General features: G+C 33.5%; 1 protein-coding gene across 1 annotated transcript in view; it reads left to right on the top strand.

Moving 5' to 3' along the window:
* Nucleotides 1-15,709, top strand: part of LOC127835698 (slit homolog 3 protein-like) — a 47,397-nt gene extending 31,688 nt beyond the window's left edge. The window contains exons 9-17 of the mRNA XM_052362136.1: nucleotides 1,449-1,583; nucleotides 5,464-5,630; nucleotides 5,866-6,055; nucleotides 9,499-9,630; nucleotides 11,976-12,054; nucleotides 12,523-12,574; nucleotides 14,103-14,186; nucleotides 14,700-14,783; nucleotides 15,098-15,709. Coding sequence (XP_052218096.1) covers nucleotides 1,449-1,583; nucleotides 5,464-5,630; nucleotides 5,866-6,055; nucleotides 9,499-9,630; nucleotides 11,976-12,054; nucleotides 12,523-12,574; nucleotides 14,103-14,186; nucleotides 14,700-14,771 — 911 coding nt within the window. The 3' untranslated portion in view covers nucleotides 14,772-14,783; nucleotides 15,098-15,709. The remainder of the gene's footprint in view (nucleotides 1-1,448; nucleotides 1,584-5,463; nucleotides 5,631-5,865; nucleotides 6,056-9,498; nucleotides 9,631-11,975; nucleotides 12,055-12,522; nucleotides 12,575-14,102; nucleotides 14,187-14,699; nucleotides 14,784-15,097) is intronic.
* The last annotated feature ends 4,077 nt before the right edge of the window (nucleotides 15,710-19,786 follow it).

Here is a 19,786-nt window from a genome sequence, read left to right as displayed (position 1 = left end):
AACTGGTGTTCTGCAATTAAAGATTGTATATACATTTATTTAAATATTGAAAATGTTCATCCTTTCAATTTTATGTTAATGATTTAATTACAAGTACATGTATGTCAAGCTGACATTAGCCTTTTTGTTTTGGTGACAGTATAAAATAGTATTATGTTCCTATTTATTTTATCCAATCAGCTGTCAACATTCATACCAGGTGACCGTATATGTGTTTTTCGGAAGCGCTTGCATCCAAAATTATATTCCATATTGGATTGAGCGATTTATCAGAATATTTATGAGTTTTCTCAAAACGTAACCTTAAAAGTCCAGAAATCCAGATGAACTTCATGTTGAAATATCGCAGAACTTCCTTAACAAGTTTGAATAATAAGCCCTACATTTAAAACGTATAATTACAATAAATTTATAATAATGTCTTAGGTAGTTTTCCGTGAAAAAAACAGTGATTTCACTACCTCATTAAATGATGTGTTTGCTTTAGCTCTTTCGCAGAGTTGACTTTGCTGCTTACCGGTATATATAACCTGCATAATGCAAATAACAGAGATAGGATACTATGTATCTTATACACGTTATATCGAGTAAGGTCTGTTCAATACTGTGGTGTATTTGTTCACCGCTGACGTACTTAAAATGGACTCATCTAATATTATACATTTAACATCTTATAAAAAATGGTATTTATATGAATATACACTTGTATGCTGCTGCAAAAGTAGGGTAAACAAATAGCATTGACCTGCATGTAGTGAGTTACTTATATGAATTTGTTCAGTATAAAGTTAAATTAAAAACTATTTTGTTTTATATTTTCAAAGAAACATTCAAACCGCTGTCGTTTTTCTTTGTTATTGGTACATAAAAGTAACAATTTGTTATACAGGCTGATCAGGGACGACACTTCGCGCTTTTATGGCATTTTGCGTTTACAAAAAGTGTTTTCTTAGCAAAATCTCGTATAGGCCCAAGGTGTCGACCCAGATTAGCCTGTGCAAATTGCACATGTTAATCTGGAATGACACGTTTTGCACATGCATAAAACCCCATTTTCACAGACCAATCCAGGTCGCAACAGAATTTGAGGTAACTTACATGTAGTTATAATTGACCACTGTTATAAGCCTGTAAATTATGTGACTCAGCTGATTAACAAATTTAATGAATACTTGGGTAGTATATTTTATAATATATCAGGGTATCCGCATTTTAACTATTATTACTATTATTATTATGTCTGCTTAAAGACAAATTCTTTTCGGCATGTTTGTGGCGACTTTGGTAGATGATAACCACTGGTGGACAGTTCTTTAAATGATGATACACAAAACAAATTAATTATGGATAAATTAACAAACTTTTGCGTCAAAATCTCAGAAAACATCTGCATAAAATCGCATTTAGCGTTGATTTTTCAAAAACTCTACATAAATTTATTCTTTCAGCATGTCCTACCATGAAGTTTGGCATAAACTGTGCATTTGACTGTGGAAACTGCCTCCACAACCTGTGTGACCATGAGACTGGACTGTGTACCAGCGGCTGTAAGCCAGGCTTCTTAAGCACCTACTGTAGAACAGGTAACTCATATATTTACTTGTTTAACTCAGAACTGTTTTAGGATAATACATATAAATGATATTGACTCAGAGGGTAAGTTCCAGTCCAGTGAAAAACAGAGCACTAGGGTGCGCTGCAGTTCAGCTTATATTATACAGTGAAACCTACTAGCAAGTAAACCACTTTGTACCCAAACATACAGTGCTGACATGGCGTAACCAGTTTTTAAAACAAGTAAAAACATATATTGCTACTGATTGAGTCTAACTTAATTAACAGCCTTCAAACCATTTTTCATTTTTAAAACAAGTAAAAACATATATTGCTACTGATTGAGTCTAACTTAATTAACAGCCTTCAAACCATTTTTCATTTTTTCATTTATCATTTGTTGAAATTTGACACCAGTAGTAATAGTCTTAATAATTATGTTACATAAGCTCATGATTTTATTTAGCTTCAACTCATATGTTAGAAATTTTTCAAGGAAAATGCTACTAATAAAAGTTGTTAAACAATATACAAAACATATGTTTGTTTGCAACATTTATTAACATGAATACTAGCTGCCAATGCGCATTTTGGATTCTGGTTAGCAAGTTTGACTAAAGTGTTAGTGTGTTTTTAGCTCACCGGAGCACAAAGTGCTCATGGTGAGCTTTCAGGATCGCTTTTTGTCAGTCGAGTGTCCGGGTTCCGCCATCAACATCTTGCCGTGTTAACACTGTAGAGGCCACATTTGTGTCTGATCTTCATGAAACTAAGTTCAAAGATTTGTCCCAATAATATCTTGGCCGAGTTCGAAACAGTATCATGTGAGGTCAAAAACTAGGTCACTTGCCCAAACTTGGTCATAACACTTATCGTAATGTTTTCTCAGTTGAGTTCGAAAATGGTTCGTTTGGTTGAAAAACATGGCCGCCAGGGGGCGGGGCAGTTTTCCTTATATGGCTATAGTAAAACATTGTTAACACTCTAGAAGTCACATTTATGGCTCAATCTTCATTTAAATTGGTCAGAATATGTTTTTCTTTATATAACTCGGCTGAGTTCGAAAATGGTTCAAATTCTTTAAAAAAAACATGGCCGCCAGGGGGTCGGCTCAGTTTCCTTACATGGCTATAGTAAAACCTTGTTAACACTCTAGAAGTCACATTTATGGTCCAATCTTCGTGTAAATTGGTAAGAACATTTGTTGTAATGATAGCTCGGATGAGATCGAAAATCGTTCCAGTCCTGTAAAAAACATGGCCGCCAGGGGGCGGGGCAGTTTCCCTGATATGACTTTAGTAAAATCTTGTTAACACTCTATGAGTAACATTTATAGTCCAATCTTCATGAAACTTGGTCAGAAGATGTGGCCCAATGATATCTTAGCTGAGTTCTAAAATGGTTCCGGTCTGTTGAAAAACATGTTTGCCAGGGGGCGGGGCAGTTATTCTTATATGGTTATAGTGAAACCTTGTAATCACTCTAGAAATTACACGTATTGTCCAATCTTTTTGAAACTTGGTCAGAATATTTTTCCCAATGATATATCAACTGATTTCGAAAATGGTTCCTGCCCGTAGAAAAACCTGTCTGCCAGAGGGCAGGGCAGTTTTCGTTATATGGCGATTGTGAAACCTTGTTAACACTCTAGAAGTCATATGTAAAGGCCAATCTTCATGAAACGTGGTCAGCTTATTTGTCTCAATAATATCTAAGCTGAGTTCCAAAATGGGTCTGGTCTGTTGAAAAAGCATGGCTGCCAGGGGGCGCGGCGGTTTTCCTTATATGGCTGCAGTGAAACCTTGTTAACACTATAGAAGTCACATTTATATTCCAATCTACATAAAACTTGGTAAGAACATTTGTTTTTATGGCTGCTCAGCTCAGTTTGAAAATGGCTGCGGTCTGTTGATAAACATGGCCGCCAGGATATGGGCAGTTTTCTTTTTTTAGCTTAAGAAAAACCGTGTTAACACTCTAGAAGTCATATTTATAGTCTAATATTCATGAAAAACATTTGTTCTTATGGTATCTGAGCTGAGTTCCAAAATGGTTCTAGTTTGTTGAAAGACATTTACCGCAAGGGGGGCGGGGCAGTTTTCCTTTTATGGCGACAGTGAAACCTTGCTCACACTCTAGAAGTCATATTTGTAGTCAAATCTTCATGAAACTTAGTTACAACAATTTGTTTCAATGATAACTTGGCTAAGTTCCTTTATGGTTATGGTATGTTGAAAAACATGGCCGCCACGGGACGGAGTAGTCTTCCTTGAATGTCTTTATAGTGTAACCTTGTTTATACTCTACGTAGACATTACCAATGTACACTGTCAATGATGCAGTCATCTCAATATTAATTTTACCATTAAGATATACAATCAAATTGCCCATTTTCTATTTATTTTTGTTCATTTCTAAAGAGAATTATTATGATGACGATTGGTTGGGGATGAAGTGCAACACACATATTTATGCAATTTGAAAACACTGTATTAAATATTCTCAAAATTGCAAGTAGTAATATTGATTTCACAGAAAATTACTTAGGGGAGAAGCAACTGTATATAACTTGAATTGTGTTTGACCTCCAATCATGAATGCATGGCTTGTCATGAATGCACTCTTGTCTCTCCAATTAAACATATTCAGCCACCTGCTTATCAGCAACTAATTCATTATCTATTGACTGTGCCTGCATTGTACTGGTACAGTAGTATTCATTGATGCCTTTGTAATGGTTATGTGAGGATTGTGTAACAGGCGTGCAGTTTAAATGCCTTATTTTCAAATGATCATGAAACTTAATTAGAACATTACAATTGCCCCAGTCTTGACTGAGTTCTAAACCGGGTAACATGTGGTCAAAACAAAGTTTCTAGGTAATATTGAAGTAAACACACGTGAAGTGAATACTCTAGAGGCCGCATTTATTGTCCTATCGTCAGAACAATTGTCCAAATGATATTTCTGCTGAGTTTTTAAGGTGGTCACATGGGGTAAGAAACTAAGTTAATTGTTATTTAAACTTAAAACAGGTAACTTTACTTGACAAATCTTCATGAAACTACTTAAGATTTTGTTTAACAAATAATATCTATCTTTTCCCAGTTTGATAGTGGGGAACTTAGGGTCAAACTCGAAGTCACTAGGTCAACTGACAGAAAAAGATTATGAGACACTCTAGAGGCCACATTTATTGCCGGTTTTTCAAGATATTAGCCCAGAATGTCTGTCCAAATTGTATCTCGGCTCAGTTCAAAACTGAGTGATACTGGATCAAAAGCCTGGTCACTAGATCAAATTAGAAAAAAGCTTGCGAACTTTTAGAGAGGCCTTGCTTTATTTCATGAAACTTGGGGTCAGAATATTTGTATCAATGATTTCTCAGCTTAGTTACAAACTGGGTCATATGAGATCAAAAGCTAGGTCACTAGGTTAAATAAAATATAAGCACTCAATAAGTAACATGTATTTCCTAATTTTCATTACACTTGATCATAAAAATTGTCACAATCATTTCTAGGACGAGTTCATAGATATTTACATTGGGTCAACAAATATGTAAATTGGTGAAATTGGCATAACCTGTATGGTAGTTGCTAATTATGCCCTTATATCACCAAACAACACCATATCTTTGACATTGACAGATATTAAGGAACTGTTTAAAATGGTTTCCCAGAACTAAACAGCCACAAGTATTGTTATGGCAAAAAGCTTATTGTTCCAATTAAGGTAATTAAATTAAGCTGGCTTGCTATACTGAACTTTGCTTGTCAGAGATAATATATTGAATTTGAAAATATCAATAAAGGTTTTCAAAACAAAATTTCATAGAGACCATAACCCTAAACACAGTCAGTTTAATGATACAAAATAAAGTATTTTAGTGTTCCAATGTTCTTTCAGGAGGAGCAGTTTCAAATCTGATCACATACTCAACAGACAAGACCATTACTGTCTGGTGGAACCGACCAGATGAACCCAGTGTTGGCATTGTGGCCTACAAATTGATGATATACAATACATTCATGTGTGAAATTGTGCTGAATGTTACAGAGAGTTATATAGCAAAGGTTACTAAGCAAAGATACAACATATCCGCTTAAAGCTCAAATGGGCATTATGTATGCCACTCTTAATGAAGGGACACTGTCAAAAATGATTTAAGTGATCGCTCTTAGTCTTTGTCTAGTCAATTCAATTATTGTCCATAGGAAATGAAAATCAAGGATTATATATACATGTAATGACAAGCATTAATATATTTCAGTATATTCATTTGAAGAAGAAATACTGCCTCTATTTCAGCCAATGTGCTCGACAGATAGAACCTCTAATCAATCCCCAAATTCGTTGCCCCTGGCGTTAAACCAGAAGCAAATGAATGTAACATTTTCCGGACTGAAACCAGATACCAACTATATACTATATGTCATGGCATACACAGAGGAAGGCATTGGGGAAATCAAGAACATCACTCTAAAAACACAGATAGCATGTACGTGTTATGGCTACTTAAATCTGAACACCTGATATTTTATCTTTTGAAGCCAATATGTCAGTCATTTTATGCCACCTCTATCAATGGCAGGATATAGATTTGCCCTAGTCCTTTCGTCTGTCCATCAGGTTTTTGTGTCGCCTGTTACTTAAAAAAGTAAATTGTTTGAGTGATGAAACTTTTAAACAGCGTAACATTATATGCACTTATTTTAGCTCACCTGTTCACAATACGCTTATGGTTAGTTCTTATGATTGCCTTTTGTAAGTCATCTGTCATCCCATGTGGATTGTCAACATTTGCCTTGTTAACATTTAAGAAGCCATATTTTTTGTCTGATCTCCATGAATATTGAACAGAAGATGTGTTCCTATGATGTCTTTGCCGATTTCAAAAATGGGTAACATGAGGTCAAAAACTAGGTCACTTGGATAAATTAAAGAAAAATCTTGTTTATACTATAGATGACACATTTATCATCCAATTGTCATAAAACTTGATTAGAATATTAATTGTTCTAATGATATATCGCATGAGTTCGAAAATGGTTCTAGTTTATTAAAACTCATGGCTCCCAGTAGGCAAGGCCATTTTCGCGATATGTCTACAATGAAACCTTGTTAAGGGCATTTTAATCTTCATGAATTTTTGTCAGAAAATGTGTTTGTTTGGTATATTAGCTGAGTTTGAAAATGGTTCTGGTTCTTACAAAAACAAGCCCGCCAGGAGGCCATGCATTTATCCTTAAAACGCCAGAGTAAAACCTTGATAACACTCTGGTATCTAATATTGTTTGATATGGGGCCAGGAATTGGGAAAGCGTTTTGACAAAAAAAGGAAAACACGTGTTTTGTTTTGTGTTTACGTACTGCAATTTTATCCATGATTTAAATATGCAAAATTGTATATATATATATATATATATATATATATATATATATATATATATATATTTATTTATTTATTTATTTATTTATTTATTTATATTGCTCAGCAAATTAGCATATTTATCTTTTTTCAATGGGTGATTTAATTTAGTACCAGTAACATTTTGGAAAAAACTCCACTATTCAAGAGTATGTTAAACCTCATTTTCATGTTATTGTAAAACCTTTCCTGTGTTATTTGAAAAAATCTTAGAAAACAAATAATTATCTGCTTTTTAATTAAGTTAAGATGGTGTATAGATTGAGTAAAAAACAAACCAGATTTTCAAATGTTTATCCACAAATAGGATTTTCATACTCCTAATTTTATAAATATGACATGAATACACTTTAAAACCAACAAATACTTCATCCTCAATAATTATTTTTTGAAAACATTTCATGTTTTCCTCAAAATTGGTCTTTTCTCCTTAATATTGTATGGTTGTGTTTTCTCCTCAATGTTGTAGGGTTAAGTCGTCTGCTCAATATTGCAGGGTTGTGTTGTCTCCTCAATATTGCTGAGTTGTGTTGTCTCCTAAATGTTGAAATGCTGTGTTGTCTCCTCAATGTTGCAAAGTGTGTTGTCACCTTAATGTTGCAGGGTTACGTTTGCTCCTCAATTTTATAGGGTTACGTTTTTTCATCAATATAACAGGGTTGTGTTGTCTATCTCTATGTTTTTGCAAGGTTGTGTTTTCTAATCAATATTGAAGGGTAATGTTTTGTCCTCAATATTGCCGGGTTGTGTTGTCTCCTCACTGTTTCAGAGTTGTGTTTTCTCCTCAATATTGCAGGGCTGTGTTTTCTCCTCAATATTGCAGGGTTGTGTTTTCTCCTCAATGTTGCAGGATTTTGCTTTCTCCTCAATTTATTATCGTTGTGTTGTCTCCTCAATATTGCAGGGTTCTGTTGTCTCCTAAATGTTGCAGGTGTGTATTTTCTCCTCAATATTGCAGGGTTGGCATGTCTCCTAAATATTGCCGGATAATGGTTTCTCCATAATGTTGCAGGGTTACGTTTGCTCCTCAATTTTATAGGGTTACGTTTTCTCATCAATATTACAGGGTTGTGTTGTCTATCTCTATGTTGCAAGGTTGTGTTTTATTATCAATATTGTAGGGTAATGTTTTGTCCTCAATGTTGCAGGGTTGTGATGTCTGCTTAATATTGCAGGGTTGAGTTGTCTCCTCAATATTGCAGGGTTGTGTTGTCTCCTCAATATTGCAGGGTTGTGTTTTCTCCTCAATGTTGCAGGATTTTGCTTTCTCCTCAATTTATTATCGTTGTGTTGTCTCCTCAATATTGCAGGGTTTTGTTGTCTCCTAAATGTTGCAGGTGTGTATTTTCTCCTCAATATTGCAGGGTTGTCTTGTCCCTTAAATATTGCCGGATAATGGTTTCTACATAATGTTGCAGGGTTGTGTTGGCTCCTTAATATTGAAGCGTTGTGTTCTCTCCTCAATACTACAGGGTTTTGTTTGATCCACAAAGTTGCAGGGTTGTGCTGTCTCCTCAACATTGCAGGGTTGTGTTTTCTCTAAAACATTGCAGGGTTGTGTTGTTTCCTCAATATTGCAGTGTGGTGTTTTCGAGTTTATATTGCAATGTTGTGTTGTCTCCTCAATGTTGCAGGTTTGTGATGTCTGCTTAATATTGCAGGGTTGAGTTGTCTCCTCAATATTGCAGGGTTGTGTTGTCTCCTCAATGTTGCAAGGTTGTGTTGTCTCCTCAATGTTGCAAGGTTGTGTCTTCTTTTTAATTTAATAGGGTTGCGTTTTCTACTCAATATGGCAGGGTTGTGTTGTGTTATCAATGTTTCAGGGTTGTGTTTCCTCCTCAGTATTGCAGGGTTGTGTTTTCTCATCAATATTGCAGGGATCTGTTTTTCGCCTCAATATCGCAGGGTCGTGTTTTCTTCTCAATTTATTAGGGTTGTGTTGCCACCACAATATTTCAGGGTTTTGTTGTCTTTTCAATATTGCAGGGTTGTGTTTTCTCCGCAATGTATCAGGGCTGTGTTGTCTCCTAAATGTTGCAGGGATTTGTTGTCTTCTCAGTATTGCAGGAATATGTTGTCTCCTAAATATTGCAGAGTTGTGGTGTCTACTCAATATTGCAGGGTTGTGTTGTCTCCTCAATGTTTCAGTGTTGTGTTTGCTCCTCAATAGTGCAGGGTTGTGTTGTCTCCTCAATAATACATGGTTTTGTTTGCTACTCAATATTGCAGGGTTGTGTTTTCTCCTCCTATCCGGTTATTTAAGTGAACAAGTATGGGTAGCGAATGGTTTGGTAGGGTAAATGCATGTCCTTAAGTGTTAAAATAGCACATTTTTAGGTAAATGGCATGTTCATTAATTTTATATTAAGCAAAGCAAGAAATCTTTTTATCGTAGGATGCAGACAATTCAATCATTGAAAAACATTGCACATTTTTTGAAATAGTTATAATGACTGAACATAGAACTTGAACACACTATCGTTTTTGCTTATTAACCTCTCAATCAATTTCAGTGCCTGTCCCAGTGGAAAAGCCTGCAGGATTAAATCTGTGGTTTATAGCTCTTATTGTTGGTATTCTGGTGTTAATTGTCGTGGTCCTTATCATGTGCTATAAGTACCGGAATAGAGGTGGAACCTCCCCATGTAAGTATACCAGGGTTCATTAAGTGTATGCCCGTTTGCCGTTGCTGGGTGTACATTTGCGAGGGCAAGTGATTGACTGTGTTATATTTCGTTTGCAATGGATCCTTGTCCTCAGATTAATGTTCACCAATTTAAACAGATTTATTTTTTAATTCAGCCTGTTAGTAGCAAATCAAACTATCAAACTTGAATTTTTGTAAGATCATTGCCAGAAAAACAATTGTAAAAATGTTCCTGAAAATTGCTTAAATATTTGCATTAAAACATTGATACGCTTAGTCGGTTTTATTATTTGATATACTACATTTTGTAATGCGTTATGAATTTGGTTGTCAACAATATTGACTTAAATATTTGGCATTACTATTTCTTCCATAGGGGGCTAAAGATGAAAAAAGCATCTTTGCCCTATTGGCAAGTGGAGGTCAATCCTTCAATAACCCCCCACCCCATGTATATGGACATATTTTAGGGTGAGATATTGGATTGCAATACGTAAAGGGTGTTGAACAAAAGGGTCAAGATGGAATGTGGCCAGTTTTGTGATTAATTGGTATAATTCACTAAATCAAAGGATTTCTTAGTATACAACTTTTTTAATTAATGGTTCTTTTTATTTCAATCAAATCTGTGAACAAATGTATATTACATTTTAAAATATTGTGTAGGCTTTTTGCATTTCCCAGTTCAAAGGAGTAGTAGAGTTGATGCAAAAAGGTTCAGGGTGCATCATTCTTCTATTTGGCTCGATATCTTTGCCTAAGTTTTAGACATGGGCTCAATGTGGCGGTATTCGGAACAATAATAATAAGAAAAAGCAGAATACTTAATATTTCTACAAAACGGATTAACATACATTTCCTGAACCTGAGGTTGATCAGCGACAATTAAGCCGGTTAAGCAACATTTCGAATACCTAATAAAGATGAATCTTTATTGGAAAGAATGACAAAATACTTTCATGGTAATATATATATCCCATTAACAAACTCATTGACCCAATGTAAGTGTAATAAAAGTTTTAGATATTTATTTATTTTACACATAGTTACAAAGTCCCCATGGATATCTGTTGGTCCGTAGCCACAAACTTGTCCGATGGTGTTCTCTTACACTTTTCAACGTACTAAATTCCAAATTGTAGCCTTTTTTTCTTACGATGTAAAGTTACGAATGTCCACTTGTATCGTCGTATGCTATAACTTGCAAAATGTATGGCCCCTTTTCAATTTTAAATTAACCGCAATTTGTACACATATTTTCCTTTACTTTTTACATACAAACTCACTCGTGCTTTCTTATTTTGTGAAGTTGTGACTTTGCGATTTTAATCGTTCTGATTTGAAAATTAGAAAAGTTATGCCCTCTTTTTAACTAAGAATTTTTGTAACTATATTATTGTTAATTTTGACTATATTCGGAAAAATATACATCACTGAAACTCCAATATCGTGATGTGCTATATTTGGTAGGTAACATGTAACTTAGGATCTCTTATTAGTTTCATCATACTATGACCCTGGCCACACCAAGGGGGTCAAATAATTTACATCAACTTTAAAATCTTGTACTCTGAAATCACAAGGCCCTAGGGTTTAATATTTGGTTTACAAAAATGTAATGTGGTTCCCAACAAACTTTGTTAAAACATGACCCAGTGGCCAAAGTGGCTAGCTATCCCTTATTTGTAATTGTTACAGCTTGCTGCATATTACATCATGGCCCCGTGTTCACAAAACATTTTTTGCAATTGAAAATCGATTTTGCTCGTCATTGAAAATGGATTTCCATTGTAGTTGATAGGCTAAAAAGAAAATCGATGTCAGTTAAAATCGATTTTGATTGCAAAATTGTTTTGTGAACACGGGGCATGGTGTTGGAAACAATCTCTAATGTGACACGTTTTAGTTCATTGTCTTATTATACATGTACCAAGTTTCAATATTTCACGATGTAAATATTTCATTATTTGATGTGAAGCAGACCCATTCACACGGATGTTAAAAATGAGTCGAGCTTTTAAAAAGACGGTTTAATGCATGTGCGTAAAGTGTCGAGCAAGATTAGCCTGTGCAGTTCAGACAGCTTATCCGGGACGATAGTTTCCGCTTTTATGGAATGTTTCGCTTAAAGGAAGTATCTTCTTAACAAAATATTGAGTGTAATCGGAAAGTGTTGTCCCTGTTTAGCCTGTGGGGATAGCATAGGCAAATCTGGGACGACACTTTATGTGCGTACATTTAGCCCAGTTTTCTCAGAACGCGGCTCAAATTTCAAGACACGAAATTCCCATTTAATGGGAACTCGACCCATTCACAGAATGTTAAAAAATGCTCTTATTTTAGTGCACACAAATAAGAAGAAGGCAGGCAACAACCCAGAACAGGAATTGAACGATACTGTTTTCCAGGATTTGGGCAGAGTGTAAGCACCATGAAGTGTTACCTTTCTTTTAGACCAGATTTTGAGGTAAACTTTAAACTAAATGTTTGACCTGAGTAATAGAAGTGTAAAAGTGTTATGTTTGGTCTGTGTAACCCTTGTATGTATGTAATTAGAATGTAACCTTTAGACGTTATTTCTGACATGAGTGAAAGTACAGTGTTACTTTTCTGTCTGGCCTGCGTGAAAGTGGAAACTATATGTCTGGCTTAAATGAGAGTAGTATGTAACTTGTATGTCTGTCCTGAGTCAGAATATGAGTGACCTGTATGCCTGGTTTAAGTGAGAGTAGACTTAAACCTTTATGTCTGACCAAAACAAGATAAGTGTGTAACCTTTATGTCTGGCTTGAGTGAGAAAAAAGTTTCACCTAAGAAATAGTAGAGTGTTATCTTATTGTCTGATATTCTTTCTTCAAAATAGCACTTACCTTTTCTCCTGTCATTACAGTGATGACTTTAATGACGCTTCCAGTGATGTGGAGACCGGTTTGAATGCAGAGGTAAGATGGGATATGGATACGATACGGTATGAGATAAAATATGATAAAATTGCATGATATATGAATTGGTTTACTTAATTAAAATATTATTACGAAAAATGAGATAAAACGGGATAAATTAACATGTGGATAATATAAAATGAAATCATTATAGCATACAATAAGATATGAAATATATACAATGAGATGATTTAACATGACATAAAATTGGGTCCTCTAACTTGATGTAACGAGATGGTATGAGCTTAAATCATATAATACAAGAATCGCTTAACTAACTTAAGATGACATTAGCTATAAGAGAGCATTGGTTGAACTTATATGATCTGCGTGTGGTTTATAACAAAATGATTCGAAACGGGTAATGTTCTGTTACAAACAATAAACGTTGTTTTACATTTTAATTCCTGTTATTAGTTTTGAATGAAAATCGATATTCTGCAAAACTAACACATGACGTTGATATAAGACTGGTTAAATTATCTCGAGATATCATGAGATGAGATATCCTGTAAGATCGGAAGAAATGTGAATAAATACAAAACAACATATGGTATAAATGATTTAATGGAAAATATGTTTAAAAAAACGTCAACAGTTAGATATAAACTGAAACAACGGACAACACACAAATGCTATAAACACACGCATAATGCTATAATTAAACATTTATAGACATACAGTTTTCGTTTGAAAAGATGTGTTGCATGCAATCACCGTTCTTAAATATACTGAATAATTAGTTTTGTATTGTTACTTTTTATGTTCTAAGTCAACACTGAAAGTTAGACAGATTTTTCTCATATTTATCCTGCACTTGATTTCATATTCATGGCAGTATATAATAGTCCCTCATTTACGGAAGTTGTGGTTTCATGCATATTCCTGAAGTGTGTCTCAGATAAGAGTGTGCAGTCCGCTTTCCACTTTTTTTGTAATTTTTCGTTTACATGAAGTTTCTTCTTAGCGAAAATCCAGTATATGCGGAAATTGGTGTCCCTTTTCGGACTGCACAGTCAAATCTGGAACGACACCTAAAAGTTATCACCAAAGGCACTTTTATTGACAAAGATTAATTGAATGAAGTTTATTTTGTAATTTTCATTGTTATACAGATTTATTTTGGCATTTATTCATATTGTTAATTGGCTAACAAACATGACTTGCAAAGCTATATGCTCTATCAATGCAGTTTGATTTTAATTATGACGTATATATACGTCTTCTCACATTTATATTCGTATGATTGTTCACCGCCAGTATAGTTTAAAGATTAACTGTATACAGAATCTGTAAATGTTTGCTGAATTAAGGGATACGTAATTATTTAAAAAAAATGTTAGGTTTATCATAGTACCTAAAGATTTTAACTTATTCATGCAATGAACTATTTGTTAGCAGTTTTACTTATATGATTGTTTAATAAAAATTGTTCATGAAACGTAAATTATTTTGTAATATAAAATTAACTTATAAAATGTCAGTGTTCCTAATGGCACTAGCCAAAATGTTTTAATTCATTTTCTAGACGCGGCCTTTTAGTTGTGGCAGTGGGGATGCAGACTGTGTAAAAGGCAGTGAATTCGTGGAGGACGGGTCGGATAATATTGATGTAAGAAGGGACATGATAGCTCCAATAAAGCTAGTATGTAGAATGCAGTGATCTAGTGTAATGTAATTACTTATTTATTGAACGGTTTCGATCCATCGTTGCAATGTCACTTTAGGGTATTCAGTGTTCCAAATGTGATAGGATACATGATTGTTTGATTATACTTGGTTTATAGTTTCCGTCTTCAAAATGTCGGTTTTCAAATTTGTGAACATCGTAAAATGGTGAATCGAATGTGCTTGCTAAAGAACGTTCTTGGTTGTTTTGGTTCGTTGATGACATAGTTGATATGATATCATACTTGTATACAAGTTCTTTAAAGAGCTGTTCAGGTTTTATTTACCCATTCAACTGCTTCGGGTCCAACTTAATTAATGCTACGGCCATATAAATTAATCATTCTGAACAAACCGGATTAAGATAATCCCTCGCTGCCCTAACAGCCCTCTTCTTAGTTTCATTTATGAAAACAAACGATATGTAACATGTATTAACTAAGTGTCTTTGCAATAGGCGCGGCGTTTTAGTCGTGGCAGTGAGGATGCAGACTGTGGGAAAGGAAGTGAATTCGTGGAGGACGGATAGGATAATATTGTGGTAAGAAGGGACATGATTAATGTATTATGTGGGAATCAGTGATCTAGTGTAGTGTAATTACTTATTGTTTGAACGGTTGATGTTCGCTTTATTCTCTTTTATTATTATTGTTTATTGTAAATTATCATTCGTATAAATTCACAAATGCTACGGGTGCATCTTAATTAATGTTAAGGGCTCATCTAAATTAATCAGTCTTGAAGCACACCGGATTAAAACAATCCCTTGCTGACGTAACAGTATTCTGCTTAGTTTGATTGATGAAGACAGCCGATAATGTTTCGTGTAGTAATTCATGTTGTTTGCTATTGGAGCGGCCTTCGAGTTGTGGCAGGGAGGATGCAGACTTTGGAAAAGGGAGTGAAGTCATGAAGGACGGGTCGTTCATCGGATAATACTGAGATATGAAGGGTTATCAAAGATCGAAAGCCGCATTTGCATAGGATACACTGATTTAATCTATTGTAATAACTTATTGTTTATATGTTTCTTTCTTTCTGTGAACTGGCACTATGAGGGTTATGAAATGTTTAACATCCTGATAGGAGAAAAAAAGGCTTGACTATACTTCGTTGGTAAATATTTTCCGTCTTCACAATCGCAGTAATCAAATTTGTGAACATCGTAAAACACGGTGAATCGAATGAGCTTGATAAAGAACTTTCATCTACAATTAGTTGCTTTTTGGAATACTCAATTATCAGGTTCTGTGGTGAGTTGATTGGTATCATTAAATTATATACGACATCTTTAAAGATATGTGCATGTTTTAATTTCCATTTCTTTTTAAACTTACAGAACCTAATTTTAAATAAAGCAAATGATTGGACTCGAATGTGTTGATCTTGTTCATACAATTTCACATAATGAGATTTCGAATTTGTGAATAACATGACTGTTATGTATGTTTACCTAGTAACAGGTCTGCAAGCTAATTTCTTTGTTTCTTTTACTGTTATCTTTTTCGAAGAAAATAAAGCTTTAAAAAAAACATTTACATATGTTTAAAATTATTTTATGTTAAAGACCACGTTCATATTGTTGTTCCAAAATGTTTCGTCACGGAAATGGCGTCACACGAGTACGTCATAAATTGCATAATCAAGTGATGAAAATAAAATACAGAAAGCTGGTTCTGTAATATATTTTTAAAGTCTCTATAACGCTCAAAATCAACGAACATTTCGTAAAGTATTTCGTAAAATAAAGTTTACACGTAAACAATCAGTGTTCCTTATAGAAATAGCCACAATTTCAACGCTAGATGTGGTATAATTACATAGATTTCTGTAGATACAAAATGCTCGTTTTTATTTATTTGTGACCGCAATAAATTCCATGCTAATTTCCCGCAAATATATCTATTCACACGACACACGAACACTAAAATAGTACCATGTTAAAACCATAATAAAAACGAGCATTTTGTATCCACAAACATCTATTTTACCAGACCACATCTGGTATTGAAATGTCGGCAATCGCACTAAGGAACAATGATTTTTAATTGTTTAGCTTTACTTTAAGAAATATTGTACGAATTTTCGTTGATTTCGAGTAGTAATGTTACTTTAAAGAAACAATTGACGACTAAGTACATTGATGGGATAAATCGATAACTAGTTCGGTGCCGAATAAAGCGAAATTCATTTTGCTCGGCCCGAAAATCTGAACCACTCAACATGTTAATGGTTGTTCATTGCTGAAATTAAATAGTATTGAATATTAAAATTATTAATGGTTCATATAATTGTTCATGTTTGAATAGTTTGTTCGGTATAATAAAATAAATATAACATGTCTGACAGGGTGACAGTAAATTTGTCAACTTTCGGAAAAATACTGTCAACCTTGGCTTCGCCTCGGTTGACAGTATTTCCTCAAGTTGACAATTTTACTGTCACCCTGTCAGACATGTAATATTAATAAAATAAATCCATCAAAAAAATGATACAGTGTTTATTTTAATTCACATATTGGGTGCATAGAACATGACCTTTAACGTTTAATGTTTTATGTGCGAGTGCTATCCTGAATATAAAACTTTTGTTGGTGATGAAACCCTGTCATAAATAAAATATTACACTGGCGTTCTAATTTGATAGCTTTACATTTCACTACTTTAAATGTAAATGCATACTTTTTAAACAATTTTCATTGACATTTAATATTATATTTTGTATACTACGGAGTATTGTATAATGTTTTATATTATTGAAGTGTTCTACAATTAGATTGGGTGCTGTGATGATGCATGTGCGTGTTTCAGGCACTTTGTTAGTAATATATGTTGCTTTGTTGATTGGATGTTACGTAGATATTATAAGAAATATGATGCTTCTGTCTTTCTTTCTCCAAAATAATTGTTGTGTTGGTCTGCCATGACAGATTTGATAATAATAAAATAGGTTTGGTATTTTAATTTCATCATTGTTTAACTTGAGAATATTATTTTAGTTAAACAAAAATGTCGAAAATACAAAGTAATAACAAAAAACATGTTTATAATTGTAGAGCACTGCCTTTAGTTCTTTGTAATCAAAATCTATAAATTAATTATTCGGCGCTCAGATATAGTACAGATGATAGTTTTCACTTATATGTGTATACTTTAGTATTGCATTGCAATGTTTATTTTATGTGAAGGATTATAATTTATAATAAGCACAAGCTTTATAAATGTTTTGTTTGTTTGTTAAATGTAAAGACTTTTCAGCTCAAATGGTATGCTACCTTCAATGATAGACATAGCATCAAACTAAGTGCATTTAAGAAGAATAATGTTGTGAGCGATGTTGGTACATACATACCGCAGGAAAGAAATAAGCACCAGCAGTGAATTAAGTCGATAAAGGTTTAGACATTTTGCTTCAACTGTTAACGGCCAGTTCAGTTAACAGACTGATCTTTTAAAGTAAATAAAATCAATAAAGAAGGAAACAGTATTCTCAAGCAACCAAACATTATTTGATTATATTATTTAGAATTAAGACATATTTTTAACTTTTAGTATTTCATTTGCTAAAATAGTCAGTACACTAAAGTTAATGACTGGTATCTCTAATTTTTATAAGTGATAAGTGTGCTTTAAATATTTTGTAATGGGTTCCTGCCAAATGTCATTATTATAATTTGTTATGAAATCCTATCAAAGTCCCTTGTAAAGTTGTCAGTAGTTTCGCTCCTCAACACCTTGAAATATTATGTCATTATCATGTTTTAACCGTTTTCATTCGGCACTCTTATATGCTTAATGTTCATATAATCCCAGAAGTTCATGTTAATATTCAAAATTTGATTTCACTATATTAGCGTAAAAACACCATTGCAATGTTGTAGATATATCATTAGGAAATGTTTAGCTCACTCAAAAGCAACACAAAGTAATTCTTAAACCAAATCTGTTTTCTTTGTAACAGTGTGATCAAATACAATTCAGGAATGTACATCTGAAAGTTTTAATCATTAAGAAAACTCTAGTTATGTTGAATCTTTAGTTTGCAAAAGATATGATTGACTGGCCTTTTATTGCTTTTTAATAGTATATAATTTTTCCGTCGAAACGCATAGTAGATTTAAATATATCTAGTATTGTAAGAACTTTATATTCCATGTAATGAAAATTAAATTGTCTTTATCATTGCTATACATGCCAGAAATGCCATAAGTTCGATAAAGGCATGTCTCTAAGAGAGAATAACAGTTTTTAAATTAGAAAAAAGGCTCAAATCGGACAAAAATAGACATGCCATTTAAAACCAAACATTATTATGTGCAAACAGTTTACATTAAAGTTAAGTATTAAATTGTATCATGTGCTTGCAATCTGTGTATCAGATACAATATTTGCACATTCAACCTATTCTTTCACTGGACCAACAATATACTTTGTTGAATGCTAAATGTAAAGTTTCATAATTATTGTAAAAATTCAAATATATGTTGAATTTTTGCATAATAGAAACACGTTCAATAATCAAGTGACAAATGTGAAATATATTCATATGTTAAGAAAAGTAATAACAACCAATTGCGGCAGCGTTTTATGATTGGTTCATGTATATTTAAATCTGTGTGTCTTCGCTTCAGCTGTGTTTTTACCGTGACAACATTCCGGCATATTGCCAACATGTCATGTGTGTTTTGTGAATTGAACTGTTGATATTAATCACATATGTAAGTTTTAACAAGTTTTGTATATTTGCTGTTAGCCTCATATATATGTTTTAATTAATTTTGTACATTTGATGTTAGCCTCATGTTAAAAAACTAAGTTGATTAAGAGTTTTATGTCAGATTGACATCAATATTTTCAGAGTCAAGTATTTAAACTCATCAATAATATTTACTCAAACTAAGTATCAACTTTTGTTTTGTGAGAATTGAAGTATTATTATCTTCTGATCTTTTAAACACATGAACAATTGATAAGCATAATCTGAGAGAATATATGATTTCACCATGATACTAAATTGTATTCTGCATCTTCTGTCTGATGTAGTGTGATGTGGTAACCTAAACTCCTATAGAACTCATGCTTATTTTATTTCCAAGAAAATTAATTCAAAACCTATACATGTATATGAAGATGTAGGAAATTCGAGCTGGAATGTAAAGATCCTATAAGATTACTCGACGACTTGATACTCAAGTTAATATATCACTGCTTTGTGTGTCATTTCAGCTGTTTTCTGTTTATCAAAATGTGTTTGTGTGTTTCTTATATTGATGCTTTTATTAAATTATCAAATGTAAAAATGATGTAAATACATGTAAGGCACCAACCAATAAACGTTTGTTTGGCTCATAAATAAATATATAGAGGATATTCGTTGGATCTGGTGGAACACCGATTTAAATTGACGAGTTATCATAATAAATGAAAATGTATTTGTTCCATGATCATGAGTGAGGAAAAATCGATAATCCACCATTTCGTTTTATTTTAAGCTTACACATGATTATTTTTGTATATTCCCATTCCGGACCATATAATACCCCCG

Source organism: Dreissena polymorpha, chromosome 6 (genome assembly GCF_020536995.1).
Source record: "Dreissena polymorpha isolate Duluth1 chromosome 6, UMN_Dpol_1.0, whole genome shotgun sequence".
Lineage (NCBI taxonomy): Eukaryota > Metazoa > Mollusca > Bivalvia > Myida > Dreissenidae > Dreissena > Dreissena polymorpha.
The sequence above is the reverse complement of the archived record's forward strand: the minus strand, read 5'-3'. Positions and strand labels throughout refer to the sequence as shown.